A 14191-nucleotide genomic window follows, 5' to 3' on the forward strand; every position below is an offset into this window, starting at 1 on the left:
ACACAGCAGGCACTCAAGACATTTGCTCAATGAATGAATGACTTGGCCGGGCTTCCCTGACAACGTTTGGCAGGGGCTTGCGTTGCTCAGCCACTTTAGGCAAGCTCTCCAGTCTTCAGAGTCACGCAGGGGCTTCTCCGAGGTAAAGGAAGACAACGATTGGCTCCTTCAGCTCCAGCGGCCCAACAGACCGCAAGTGGAGAGCGGCAGGGACCAATGGGTGCCGGCAGGAGGCGAGGCCTGCCACGCTGCAGCGGTATAACCGTGCGGCCAGCGCGCGTATCTTTCCCCGCGCTGACGATGGCTGCAGCGTCCTTTATAACCACTTTGGTCACCCGACTGCTCCGGTCCGCGCAGAGTGGCCGCCTCCGTCAACGCCCTTTCCACCTCTCGGCAGTGCGGTAAGAGGGTCGGCGGGCTGGGTCAGCGCGGAAAAGCGAGGGAGCTGAGCGCCGGCCCGCCTCGGGACGCCTTTCTGAAGCATCTCGGTCCCGGGCGGTGGTGGCCACAGAGAGGGGTGTGGCGGGGCGACGCGGCAGCCCGGCGTGGCCTCAGCTTGCCGCTAGGGATCTCGCTCCGCGCTGAGCCGGGAGCCCGCCTTTCGGAGGGAGCCGGTCTCCGGCCAGCTCCGGGCGTTGCCCTGTCTCGAGGCCAGTCCGCCGGTGGGACAGGGCCCACGGTGTGGAGCAGAGGCGCAGGCGGGCTCTGGGGCGCCACGATTTACATGGGAGCAAAAAGAAGTCACCGGCCAGGACCGACCTTGGCCGTGAAACCAAGAGCTGGAAAGCCGAGACGTTTTGGCGAGCGCGAGTAAGAGTTGTAAGCGAGCAGCCTTCAGCGACCCGCCCCTTCCCGGAACCCTAGCGGCGGAGAGGGTTAGAGCAGTCTGATGAAATCCCCCACAAGCTTTGCTCGCCCGGTACCACCCCTTCCCTCCTCCTCCAGGCTGTGGATGTGGCTCGCGCTGCTCTACGAGCTGCCCCTTTCCCTCCCAAGCGAATAAATGTGCAGTGGTCACCGGGACTTTGACTGCAGCCCGCCTGGAGTTGGTCAGTGCCAGATCGAGGAAACTGAGGTGGTGAACACCCGGGAAGAGAAGAGGGAAAGCTCGGTTTGAGTTTTCTTAGGGAGGTTATAAATATTTCATGATATTTCTGATATTTCACAAATTCCCATTCTAAACATAGATTGAAGAGTTTTGGGGGGAGGGAGAGATGTGATTTCAGTTCCCTAAATCTATGCACCCTCTTTCCTTTCAGTCTTTAGAGCTTATTTGTAACAGCAGCCCCTTTATCCAGGTACTGTGCTAGGCTGTGCATTAATCAGAGATGGAAAAAAACGGTTCTTTCTTTAGTGGAACTTCCCTACCTGTCAAGGGGCAGAACAGTATGTAATTTCCAATCAGTGTAAACATGCTATTAGAGATGTTTTCCAAGGTGCTGTTGGAGCACAGAATGGGGATTAATGCATTAAAAGAAATATTATTTGAGACTTCCCTGGTGGTACAGTGGATAAAAATCCACCTGCCAATGCAGGAACATAGGTTGGATCCCTGATCAGGAAAGATTCCACATGCTGTGGGGCAACTGAACACGTGTCCACAACTACTGAGCCTGCCAGCTGCAATTACTGAAGCCCGCAAGCCCTAGAGCTGGTATTTTCTGGCCACCTGTGCTCCCGGGGCCACAGAGAAGCTCCCACAATAAGAAGCCTGCAGTTGGCAAGAAAGAGTAGCCCCTACTTGCCATAACCAGAGAAAGCCCTCAGGCAATAGCAAAGACCCAGCGCAACCAAAAATTTAGTTAATTAACGTAAAAATATTAATTTATTTGGCCATACTGGGTCTTAGTTGCGGCAAGTGGGATCTAATTCCCTGACCAGGGATGGAACTGACCCCCTGCATTGGGAGGTCGGAGTTCTAGCCACTGGACCAGCAGGGAAGTCTCTAATCCATTGTTGAAAGATTTCTGGGGAGACATTCAAGGATTTTCTTAGTCTGACCCTGATCTGCCTTTCCAGCCCCATCTTTTATTACTCTCTGTTCTCCTCCCTCTTCCTCCCTCCCTGAGTTCTGGCCACATGTGGTTCCATGATTGAAAAGAGATTTATAAGGAGCTTCCAATTTGTAATCTAAAGAACTGGAACAGTTTGCTCACACTGTCTAGTAACCAGTGTCCTCCTTTCACTTTTCTGGATGAATAGGCTTCCACATCTCTGAAGGCAGTAAGTACATTTAGTATTCAGGGTTCTGATGTATTGCTTTGATTACTGCTAGTTGGTAAAATTAAAACATGTTTTTAAAAATATAGGTTTGCATGTATTCCTTTAGGTGGGTGGGTGGGGATAGTGTGAGAGTTTTCATGGTTAGAGAGAGAGTATTGTAGACCGTGGAGTATAGAAAAAAAAAAAAAAGAACTTTGGAGGCAGAAGTTTGTGTTTGAATTTTGTTACTATTGTTTCAGTTTCTTGTTCTGTATGGTAGGCTTATTATAATAGTCCCAAGTAACTGAGAGTAATGTATGTAAAACTCTAACTGAAATGTCTGCTGCTGCTGCTAAATCACTTCAGTCGTGTCCGACTCTGTGTGATCCCATAGACAGCAGCCCACCAGGCTCCCCTGTCCCTGGGATTCTCCAGGCAAGAACACTGGAGTGGGTTGCCATTTCCTTCTCCAATGTGTGAAAGTGAAAAGTGAAAGTGAAGTCGCTCAGTAGTGTCTGACTCTTAGCGACCCCATGGACCGCAGCCTACCAGGCTCCTCCATCCATGGGATTTTCCAGGCAAGAGTACTGGAGTGGGGTGCCATTGCCTTCTCCGAACTGAAATGTCTAGTGTTTAATAAATGTAGAGTTCCATCTCCCTTTGCGTCTTTGTTCACTCATTACTGACTAATTAGTAGATAATAGAACTCTTTCCAAAATAAGTCATGATTGTGAATTGTAAATTATATCTGATACTAATTTTTCATGGAAAATCTAGTACTGTAATCTATTGAATTAGGAAAGTGAAGATGCTACTGATGGATTTTGGTTTTTAATTTTATTTGGACAGTCTTTTTTTTTTTTGGACAGTCTTTTCTAGTCTGTTGATTCATAATTTTAAGGGAAATTTTTCTAAACACATCTGTGAAAGCACTTCTAAATAAGTGTTAGCTAATATGGTTAATACATTTTGGATTCCCTGTGGGGCTAATTCAGTCTCCATTTCCATTTATTCCGCAGTAGCAGTAACTTTATCTGCCCTTCGGCAAAAAAAGTAAAAAAGTTGGGAAATTAGGTAATGACGCCCTCATAGGACTGTGTTTCACATTTGGCAGAGTTGTGGTCCGAGGAGGGGGGCTAAAACAATTGTATTATGAACAATACTTATTTATTGCATTGAAGCTTTGTTTTGGTTCTTGTTACTTTTTGACTTTTTTTTTTTTTTTTTAAAGCAAATTGGCATAACATCCAGAACTTGCCTCTGAAACTTGGAACAGTGGTTTCTCCCAGAACCCTGTGTCCTTAGCTTTATTATATCATGCTTAGTCCAAATGTGCTGCTACCATTTTCTCTTAAGTTTACTGCTTTCAAAAGGAACTTTTTAATGAAGTGAAATCTAACTTCACTCAATATTTTTATAGATCCTTATTAGCATATAAATAAATAAATATAGCTATTGTATTGTTAAAGATGTGTCTCTGTAAATCTAACCAGCAGAAGAGAGTTAGAAATTAATTTTTAGTTAATATATATGCTTAGCACATTATATCTTATTTCATTTAACATAAATTACTGTTCTAAGCCCTTGTAAACTAATCTTTCACCCTATTTCTGTCCCAGGACAGGTGTTTTTGGTATTATCATAGATCAAGAATGTTGCCAGGGGTACTTTATCAGCAAAGCCCTTTTGAAGAAGTTCCCTTTAACCCTAAATCTGAAATGGATTTATAAATATTAATGTGTTTTCCTTAATTTCCTTAATATACCATGAATATATATGAAATGCTGTTATATGTTTTATACTATACTAGTATTATCACATAAAATCTTGGTAAAAGCATTTGGTTTGCTATAAAATTGTGGTATCTTTAAAAAATGTTTATTTATTTTATTTATTTATTTATTTTCCAGGTCTTAGTTGCTACATGTGGGATCTTAGTGTGGCATGCAAACTCTTAGTTGTGGCATGTGGGATCTAGTTCCCTGACTAGGGATTGAACCTGGGGCCCCTGCATTGGGAGTGTGGGGTCCTTTTAGCCACAGGACCACCAGGGAAGTCCATTGATATCATCTTAATATCTCAAAAGATGGAAATACAGATTAATATAAGGTTTAGTTATAAAATTACTGCATTACATCTAAGACACTGAGACTTGGTTTAAAGTAGGTATTTAATCACGATGCAACTTAAAAGCAGGCATTGAAGACTTTTAGAGCTTTAACATTTTTAATTAACAGTGGCTTGGCGAATTAATTATATCTGACCATAAAAAATATCCAGTACCCTGATGTCATCCCTGAGTATTAAATATGTGCTGTTAAAAAAAAATATGCGCTATAAGGGGAAATAGATTGTTCCAGTGTTTCAAAGAATCATATTCTTAATCAGTGTTGAGTTGTAGCATTCCTTATGGCACTGGGGACAAAAATCTGAAGGGAAAGTCTTGTTTTCAGTGGGAGTCCTTTTTCTTAAGGTATACCTTCTTGTCCTACTTGGAGTAATGTGAACTTTACTGTGTGGATATATGTAGAAATAAGAAAGCCAGGAATCTTCCACATTGGAACCCAGGAAGAGCTGCATAATCAGGTGTTATTAGGGAGAGATAGGCTTTCAGAGATTTGAACATATTTTGAGGCACTACAGGTTCTTCTAGATCTGAGTTGTCTCATTGTCTGTCCCCCAACAAGCAGTTTCTCATCCCTGTGATTCTAGTATGTGAATGTAGATCAGAGAGAGGCTCTTACTGATCTAGTTCCCTACCACTACTTCTGATGCATAAACTTTTGCACTAACTAGACTGCAGGCCAGCCTAGAAATTGTTGTTCTGGACATCAGATACTCACTCCTGGTGTGTCAGCTGTGGATGGGGTATTGAGGTCTTGTGGTAGAGCACACTGCCATTTATGAGATGGATTTGCCCTAGTCCCCCTTCCAATCCCTATTCTTTTTTAAAAAAATTAATTAATTTTTGGTTGTGCTGGGTCTTCCTTGCTGTGCGATGGCTTTCTCTAGCTGCTGCAAGCGGGAGCTACTCTTCGTTACGGTGCACAGGCTTCTCTTGCCGCAGAACATGGGCTCTAAGTGTGCGGGCTTCCGTAGGGGCAGCTCACAGGCCATAGCGTGATGCCTTCCTAACTGTGCCACATAGGATTAGCTGCGCTGAGGTATGTGGGATTTTCTTGGATCAGGGATTGAACCTGTATCCCCTGCATTGGAAGGTAGATTCTTTTTTTTTGGAAGGTAGATTCTTATCCACTGTACCACCAGGGAAGTCCACAATCCTTATCCTGAAAAAATCTTTTCGAGGAAGAACTATGGAGAGCAGTTGTTGTTGTGTCTAATCTTTGCAACCCCATGGACGGCAGCATACCAGGCTTCCCTGTCCTTCACCATCTCCTGGAGTTTGCTCAAACTCATGTCCATTGAGTCGGTGATGCCATCTAACTATCTCATCCTCTGTTGCACGCTTCTTCTTATGCCTTCAATCTTTCCCAGCATCAGGGTCTTTTCCAATGAGTCAGCTGTTCCCATCAAATGGCCAAAGTATTGGAGCTTTAGCTTCAAGCAGCAGTCCTTTCAATGAATATTCAGGGTTGATTTCCCTTAGGACTGACTGGTTTTATCTCCTTGCAGTCCAAGAGACTCTCAAGAGTCTTCTCCAACACCACAATTCAAAGGCATCAGTTCTTAGGCGCTCAGCCTTCTTTATGGTCCAACTTTTACATCTGTAAATGACTACTGGAAAAACCATAGCTTTGACTATGGACCTTTGTCGGGAAAGTAATGTCTCTGCTTTTTAATATGCTCTCTAGGTTGGTCACAGCCTTTCTTCCAAGGAGCAAGTGTCTTTTAATTTCATGGCTGCAGTCATCATCTGCAGTGATTTTGGAGCCCAAGAAAATAAAATCTGTCACTGTTTCCACTTTCCCACCTACTATTTGTCATGAAGTGATGGGGCTGGATGCCATCATCTTAGTTTTTTGAATGTTGAGTTTTAAGCCACCTTTTTCACTCTTCTCTTTCACCCTCATCAAGGGGCTCTTTAGTTCTTCTTCACTTTCTGCCATGAGGGTGGTGTCGTATATGTATCTGAGGTTATTGATATTTCTCCCAACAATCTTGATTCCAGCTTGTGCATCATCCAGCCCAGCGTTTCTCATGATGTACTCTGCATATAAGTTAAATAAGCAGGGTGACAAAATACAGCCTTGACATGCTCCTTTCCCGATTTGGAACCAGTCTGTTGTTCCGTGTCCAGTTCTAACTGTTGCTTCTTGACCTGCATACAGATTTCTCAGGAGGCAAGTCAGGTGGTCTGGTGTTCCCATCTCTTTAAGAATTTTCCACAGTTTGTAGTGATCCACACAGTCAAAGGCTTTAGTGTATGTAGTCAATGAAGCAGAAATAGATGTTTTTCTGGAATTCCCTTGCTTTCTCTGTGATCCAACAAATGTTGGCAATTTGGTCTCTGGTCCTTCTGCCTTTTCTAAACCCAGCTTGTACCTCTGGAAGTTCTCAGTTAGCATACTGCTGAAGCCTAGCTTGAAGGGTTTTGAGCGTTACATTGCTAGCATGTGAAATGAGTGCAATTGTATGGTAGTTTGAACATTCTTTGGCATTGCCCTTTTTTGAGATTGGAATGAAAACTATTTTTTCCAGTCCTGTGGCCACTCCTGAGTTTTCCAAGTTTGCTGACATATTGAGCGTAGCACTTTATCCAGGTCATTAAGCCCTTTTTCTGTTTAGTTCTTCTGTGTGTACTTGCCACCTCTTCATCTCTTCTGCTTTTGTTGAGTCCGTTACTCTTTCTGACCTTTGTATTTTCCATCCTGCATGAAATGTTCACTTAATATCTCCAGTTTTCTTGAATAGCTTTCTAGTCTTTCCCATTCTATTAATTTCCTCTATTTCTTTGCATTGTTCACTTAAGACTTTCTTATCTCTCTTTGCTATTCTCTGGAACTCTGTATTCAGTTGGGTATATCTTTCCCTTTCTCCCTTGCTTTTTGCTTCTCTTCTTTCCTCAGCTATTTGTAAAGCCTCCTCAGACAACCACTTTGCCTTCTTGCGTTTCTTTTTCTTTGGGATGGTTTTGATCATTGCCTCCTGTACAATGTTAAACCTCCGTCCATAGTTCTTTAGGCATTCTGTCTACCAGATCTAATCACTTGAATCTATTTGTCACCTCCATTGTATAATCATAAAGGGTTTGATTTAGGTCATACCTGGATGACCTAGTGGTTTTCCCGATTTCCTTCAATTTTAGCCTGAAATTTTGCAGTAGGTATTGTCCAGTATATTGTTTACTGCACAACATCATTTAAATATTTAAAAGTATGTATAAATTAAAAGCCAATTCACTAACTGGGAAATGATTCGAACCATATGACTAGATGCTAACATGGGCAAAATATAAACTACAAATGGCATATAAGCATAGAGAACAAAACTAACATCACAGTGGTGAGAGATCAAATAAAACATTGCAAATTAACATTTTTTTTTTTTTTTAACCCACAGTTGTCAGACATCAGGAGGCAGGATGATATAGCATTAAGAACCTAGACTCTGGATTCAGAAGAGCTAAACACTTAGCTTATGTCAAGTAGTAGTTATCAGTTACTTAAATTCTCCGAGTTTAGATTAATGGTAGTAATTATTTCAATCAAATTTATTTTCTTAAATATGTAGCTGGACACAGATTTACCTCTTGAACCTCTCCTTCAGATTTCAGTTGTCCCTTGATTAGGAACTATGTAGTCTTATCTAAACTTTTAGTTTGGAAAAGTTTTTTTTTTCCAGTTTTACTCAGAAGTAATTGACATACGTCACATCCTTAGTAACTCAGTGATGAAGAATCCACCTGCAATACAGAAGACACATGTTTGATCCCTGAGTCAGGAAGATCCCCTGGAGAAGGAAATGGCAACCCACTCCAGTATTCTGCCTAGGAAATCCCATGAACAGAGGAGCCTGGTGGGCTGCAGCCCATGGGGTCTCAGAAAAGTCGGACATGACTTAGCAGCTTAACAACAACGATTGACATACATCTCTGTGTAAGTTTAAGGTATACTGCATGATGGTGTGATTTATATACATTGTGAAATGGTTACCACAATAGGTTTAGTTAAAATTCATCATTTCATATGTACATATGTTTTTAAAAAATATTTGTTTAATCTTTGGCAGTGCTGGGTCTATGTTCCTGCACGCATTCTGTCTCTAGTTTTGGCGAGCCAGGCTGCTCTCTCGTTGTGGTGCTCCAGCTTATCACTGCGGTGGCTTTTGTCTTGTGGCCCGTGGGCTGTTTCCCTGTGGCATGTGGGATCTTCTGGACCAGGGATCAAACCTGTGTCCCCTGCATTGCAAGGCGGATTCTTCTCCACTGGTCACCAGAGAAACCCTCATATAGATATTGTTACAAAAATAAAAAAGATAAAAATTCTCCTTGTGATGAGAGCTCTTAGGATCTCTTATTTTAGCAAGTTTTCTATATATTATATAGCAATGTTAACTAAAGTCTTCATTGTATATAGTACATTATGTCCCTAGTGCTTATTAACCTCATAACTAGAAGTTTGTACAGTCATCCTTCAGTATATGAGTAGGATTGTTTCAGAAACCCCAAGGATACCAAAATTACCAGATGCTGTAAGTCCCTTATATAAAATGGCATGGTATTTGTATACAGCCTATCTTCCCATATACTTTAAATCATCTCTAGATTATTTATTTATAATACCTAATACCATGTACATGCTGTGTAGATAGTTGTAAATACAATGTAAATGCTATGTAAATAGTTGCTAGCAAATTCTTGTTTTGCTTTTTGGAATTTCCTTCCAAGTATTTTCAACCCATGGTTGGTGAATCCTTGAATGGGGAGCCAATAAATAGAAGGGCCCACTGTGCCTTTTGACCATCTTCCAATTCCTCCTCCCGTTCTACCCAAAGTTTTTGGTATTTAATGACACTTTTGTAGTCTTTATTTATTCTTTACAAAAATTCAAGCTATTTTTTTTGGTGATTTTATTGCCTTCTGCAGAAATGAAGCTGTTATCATTTCTGGAAGGAAACTTGCTGAGCAGATCAAGCAGGAAGTGCGGCAGGAGGTGGAAGAGTGGGTGGCGTCTGGCAACAAACGGCCCCACCTGAGCGTGGTTCTGGTTGGAGAGAATCCTGCAAGTCAGTCCTATGTCCTCAACAAAACCAGAGCAGCTGCCAGCGTGGGTATGTGTCACTCTCAGAGCCCAGCTACTGTTAAATTGAGATTTAATCTTGAGGCAAACTCTATTGTAACTTATGATTCTTTATTCAGCTTAGAAAACCCAAATAGAGGAGGCTAATGTGATTCAACTGAATCCAAATATTTGTCAGAAAGAAATCAGGCTGTATGTTGGGGAGGTTTATAGACTAAGACTGGAGGAATACGGTTGGTTTCTCAGTGTCTTCTGGAAAGTAATCTAAATTCTGTTATAGTCTAACTTTGATAAGTGACCTTAAACACCATTTACATCTGCTTTCCTCAACTGAGCAATGAGTCTGTGACTAAAGTATTTGAGCATTTGGTTGAGGAGACCTCAGTGATGTGGTCTAGAATAGTCTTGGATTTGAAGGAAATGACTCTGGCTTCCTTGAAATAGGCTGTGGTTTCTCCACCAGTGGGTTCCAAAGCCAATTAAATCATACAGTTTAGACGTGGTTGAAGGTTTGGATGCAGAAGGAGCAGGTCTGAGTGATAGGAGGCCTCACTGTACTGAAGACTGTGTGGTCACAGAGCAGAGGTGAATAGGCTCAGTTGTGCCCCTGCCTGCCTATCTGTGGGCCAGTGGTCTGAGCACTGTGCGCCTGCCCTTCTGAAGGGCTGTGAAACCACTGCACCATGAGCCCATGGCGTTCTCTGCTCTTTATCACTGAGGATTGAGGCCTCCTGCCCTCTTCATTGAAAAACCTCTAGGGTTCCCGAGTAGCTCAGTGGTAAAGAATCTACCTGCTAATGCAGGAGACACAAGTTCAGTCCCTGATCTGGGAAGATCCCATGTGCCGTGGGTCTGCTAAGCCCGGGCACCACGACTATTGAGCTTCTCCACAAGAGAAGCCTTGTTGCAGTGAGCCTGCACACTGCAGCTGGAGAGCAGACCCCACCGACCATGCAGTAACAAAGACCCAGCACGGCCAAAAGCAATTATAAACACAATTATAAAAGAAAACCCTTTAGAACCTCTAGAAACTAGTAAGTTGTGGCTTTCTAAAACTTTGGAATGGGAGGTAGCATGGTATAGTGGAAAGAAAATGGACTTTGGAACTGCAAAGACTGGCTTTTTCACTAGCCGGCTTATGTTTCCATTTCTCTGAGCCTTGTCTATAAGATGAGGTTAATGAAGAATTGATGCTTTTGAACTGTAGTGTTGGAGAAGGCTCTTGAAAGTCCCTTGGACTATAAGAAGATCAAACCAGTCAATCCTAAAGGAAATCCTAAAGTCCTGAATATTCATTGGAAGGACTGATGCTGAAGCTTAAGCTCCAATGCTTTGGCCACCTGATGTGAAAAACTGTTCTCATTGGAAAAGATGCTGGGAAAGATTGAAGGCAGGAGGAAAAGGGGACGACAGAGGATGAGATGGCTGGATGGCATCACTGACTTGATGGACATGAGTTTGAGCAAGCTCCAGGAGTTGGTGATGGACAGGGAGGCCTGGTGTGCTGCAGTCCATGGGGTCACAAAGAGTCAAACACCCAACTGAGCAACTGAATTGAACTGATTGTATATATGTAAATCCTAGCCTCCCAATTCATTCCACATCCCCTTTCCTCTGCTTGGTATCCATAGGTTTGTTCTCTATGTCTGTGTCTGTATTTCTGCTTTGCAAATAGGTTCATCTATACCATTTTTCTATATTCCACTTATATGCATTGATATATAATATTTATTTTTCTCATCCTTCCTGACTTCCTATGCTAGTCTCTAGGTCCATCCATAGCTCTGCAAATGGCACAGTTTTGTTTCTCCTTGTGGCTGAGTAATATTCTGTTGTATATTTGTGTCACATCTGCTTTTTCCGTTTCTCTGTTGATGGCATTTAGGTTGCTTCCATTTCCTGCCTGTTGTAAAATATGCTAAGTTCCTTCAGTTGTGTCTGACTCATTGTGACCCTGTGGACTCTAGCCCCCCAGGCTCCTGTCCATGGGATTCTCTAGACAAGAATACTTCCCGACTCAGGGATCGAATCCACGTCTCTTACATCTCTTGCGTTGACAGGCAAGTTCTTTACCACTAGCGCCACCTGGGAAGCCCACCTATTGTGAATAGTGCTGCATTTGGTCACATTGTAAATAGTGCATCTTTTGGAATTATGCCCAGGTATGGAATTGCTGGATCATATGATAGTTCTAGTTTTAGTTTTTTAAGGAACCACCGTAGTATTCTCCATAGTGGCTGCACCAATCCACATTCCCACTAAAAGTGTAAGAGGGTTCTGTTTTCTTCACACCTTCTCTAGCATTTATTGTTTGTAGATCTTTTGATGATGGCCATTCTGACCAGTGTGAGGTGATACCTCATTGTAGTTTGATCTGTACCTCATTGTACAGATCAGTGTACCTCATTGATCTGCATTTCTCTAATAACTAGTGATGTTGAGCATCTTTGCATGTGCCTCTTGGCTATCTGTATTTCTTCTTTGGAGAAGTGTCTGTTTAGGTCTTCAGCCTGTTCTGTGATTGGGTTGTTTGTTTTCTTGATGTTGAGCTGCATGAGCTCTTTGTATATTTGGAGATTAACTCCTTGTCAGTTGCTTCATTTGCAAATCTTTTCTCCCATTGTGAAGGTTGTCTTTTCACTTTGTTTATGGTTTCCTTTGCTGTACAAAGTGTTTGCGTTTAATTAGGGCCCATTTGTTTATTTTTGCTTTTTATTTTCTTTACTCTAGGAGGTGGGTCAAAAAAGATCTTGCTTTGATTTATGTCAAAGTGTTCTGCCTATGTTTTCTTCTAAGAGTTTCATAGTGTCTGGCCTTACATTTAGGTCTTTAACCATTTCGAGTTTATTTTGTGTATGGTGTTAGGGAGTGTTCTAATTTCATTCTTTTACATGTAGCTGTCCAGTTTTCCCAGCACCACTTACTGAAGAGACCGTCTTTTCTCCATTGTATATTGTTTGCTCCTTTCTCATTAGGTGACCATAGGTGCATGGGTTTATCTCTGGACTTTCTATCCTCTTCCATTGATCTATGTTTCTGTTGTTGTGCCAATACCATACATGCTATCTTGATTATGGTAGCTTTGTAGTATATTCTGAAGTCAAGAGCCTGATTCCTCCCCCTCTGTTTTTCTAAAGATAGCTTTGGCTCTTCAGGGTCTTTGTTTCCATACAAATTGTAAAATTTGTTCTAATCCTGCGAAAAATGCCATTGGTAATTTAAAAGAAATTTCATTGAATCTGTAGATTGCTTTGGATAGTATAGTTATTTTTACAATATTGATTCTTCCATCCCAGGAATATAGTATATCTCTCTGTTTGTGTGGTCTTTGGTTTCTTTCATCAGAATCGTATAGTTTTCTGAGTACAAGTCTTTGCCTCCTTAGGTAGCCTTATTCCTGGGTGTTTTATTCTTTTTGTTGCAGTGGTAAATCGGATTGTTTTCTTAATTTCTCTTTCTGAACTCTTGTTAGTGTATAGGAAAGCAAGAGATTTCAGTGCGTTAGTTTTGTATCCTGCAACTTGACCAAATTCATTGATTACCACCAGTAGTCTTCTGGTGACCTATTTATGATTTTCTATGTATATAGATTCATGTTATCTGCAAACAGTGATGTTATACTTCTTTTTCAGTTGTGTTCCTTTTCTTTTTTTTTTCTTTCTGATAGCCATGGCTGCATCTTCCAAAATTATGTTGAATAATAGCAGTGAGAGTGGACATCCAAGTCTTGTTCTGATCTTAGAGGAAATGCTTTCAGTTTTTCACCATGAGAAAGATGTTGGCTGTGGGTTTGTTGTATACGACCTTTATTATGTTGAGGTAAATTCCTTCCATGCCCAGTTTCTGGAGAGTTTTTTATCATAAATGGGTGTTAAGTTCTTTCAAAAGTCCTGTCTGCCTCTGTTGAGATGATTATAGTTTTTAGCTTTCAATTTGTTAATATGACATATCACATTGATTGATTTGCATATATTGAAGAATCCTTGTCTCCCTGGGATAAAATCCACTTTCATGGTGTATGATCCTTTTAATGTGTTATTGGATTGTTGACTGGCATTTTGTTGAGGATTTTTTTTTAACCTATGTTCATCAGTGGTATTGGTCTGTAATTTTCTTTTTTGTGTGATACCTTTGTCTGGTTTTGGTAACAGGGTGATGGTGGCTTTGTAGAATAATTTTGGCAGTTTTTATTCTTCTGCAGTATTTTGGAAAAGTTTGAAAAAGATGGGTGTTAGTTCTTCTCTAAATGTTTGATAGAATTCACCTGTGAAGCCATCTGGTCCTGGACTTTTGTTTACTGGAAGATTTTAAATCACATTTTCAATTTCGTTACTTGTGCTTGGTCTATTTTTTTTTTCTATTTCTTCCTGGTTTGGTCTTGGAAGACCTTTCTAAGAATTTGTCCATTTCTTTCGAGTTGTCCATTTAATTGGCGTATACTGTTTGTAGTAGTCTCTTATGATCGTTTCTATTTATGTGGTGTCAGTTGTAATTTCTCCTTTTTCATTTCTAATTTTATTGATTTGAGTCCAACCTTTTTTTTTCCTTTGAGTCTGGCTGAAGGTTTATCAATTTTGTTTATCTTCTCAAAGAGCCAGCTTTCAGTTTCACTAATATTTGCTATTGTTTTCTTCATTTCTATTGTGTTTATTGCTTCTATGATTTTTATGATTTATTTCCTTCTGCTAACTTTGGGTTTTGTTTGTTCTTCTTTCTCTAGTGGCTTTAGATGTAAGTTAGGTTGTTTGAGATTCTTTTATTTGATTTCTTCAGTCATCTCTTGGTTATTT

General features: G+C 41.2%; 1 protein-coding gene across 1 annotated transcript in view; it reads left to right on the forward strand.

The window, feature by feature from the left end:
• Positions 1–229: 229 nt before the first annotated feature.
• MTHFD2 (methylenetetrahydrofolate dehydrogenase (NADP+ dependent) 2, methenyltetrahydrofolate cyclohydrolase) overlaps positions 230–14191 on the forward strand; it is a 34279-nt gene continuing 20317 nt past the window's right edge. Inside the window, exons 1-2 of the mRNA XM_043918416.1 lie at positions 230–401; positions 9248–9432. Coding sequence (XP_043774351.1) covers positions 301–401; positions 9248–9432 — 286 coding nt within the window. The 5' untranslated portion in view covers positions 230–300. The remainder of the gene's footprint in view (positions 402–9247; positions 9433–14191) is intronic.

The sequence above is a fragment of the Cervus elaphus genome, chromosome 11 (genome assembly GCF_910594005.1).
Source record: "Cervus elaphus chromosome 11, mCerEla1.1, whole genome shotgun sequence".
NCBI classification, from domain to species: domain Eukaryota; kingdom Metazoa; phylum Chordata; class Mammalia; order Artiodactyla; family Cervidae; genus Cervus; species Cervus elaphus.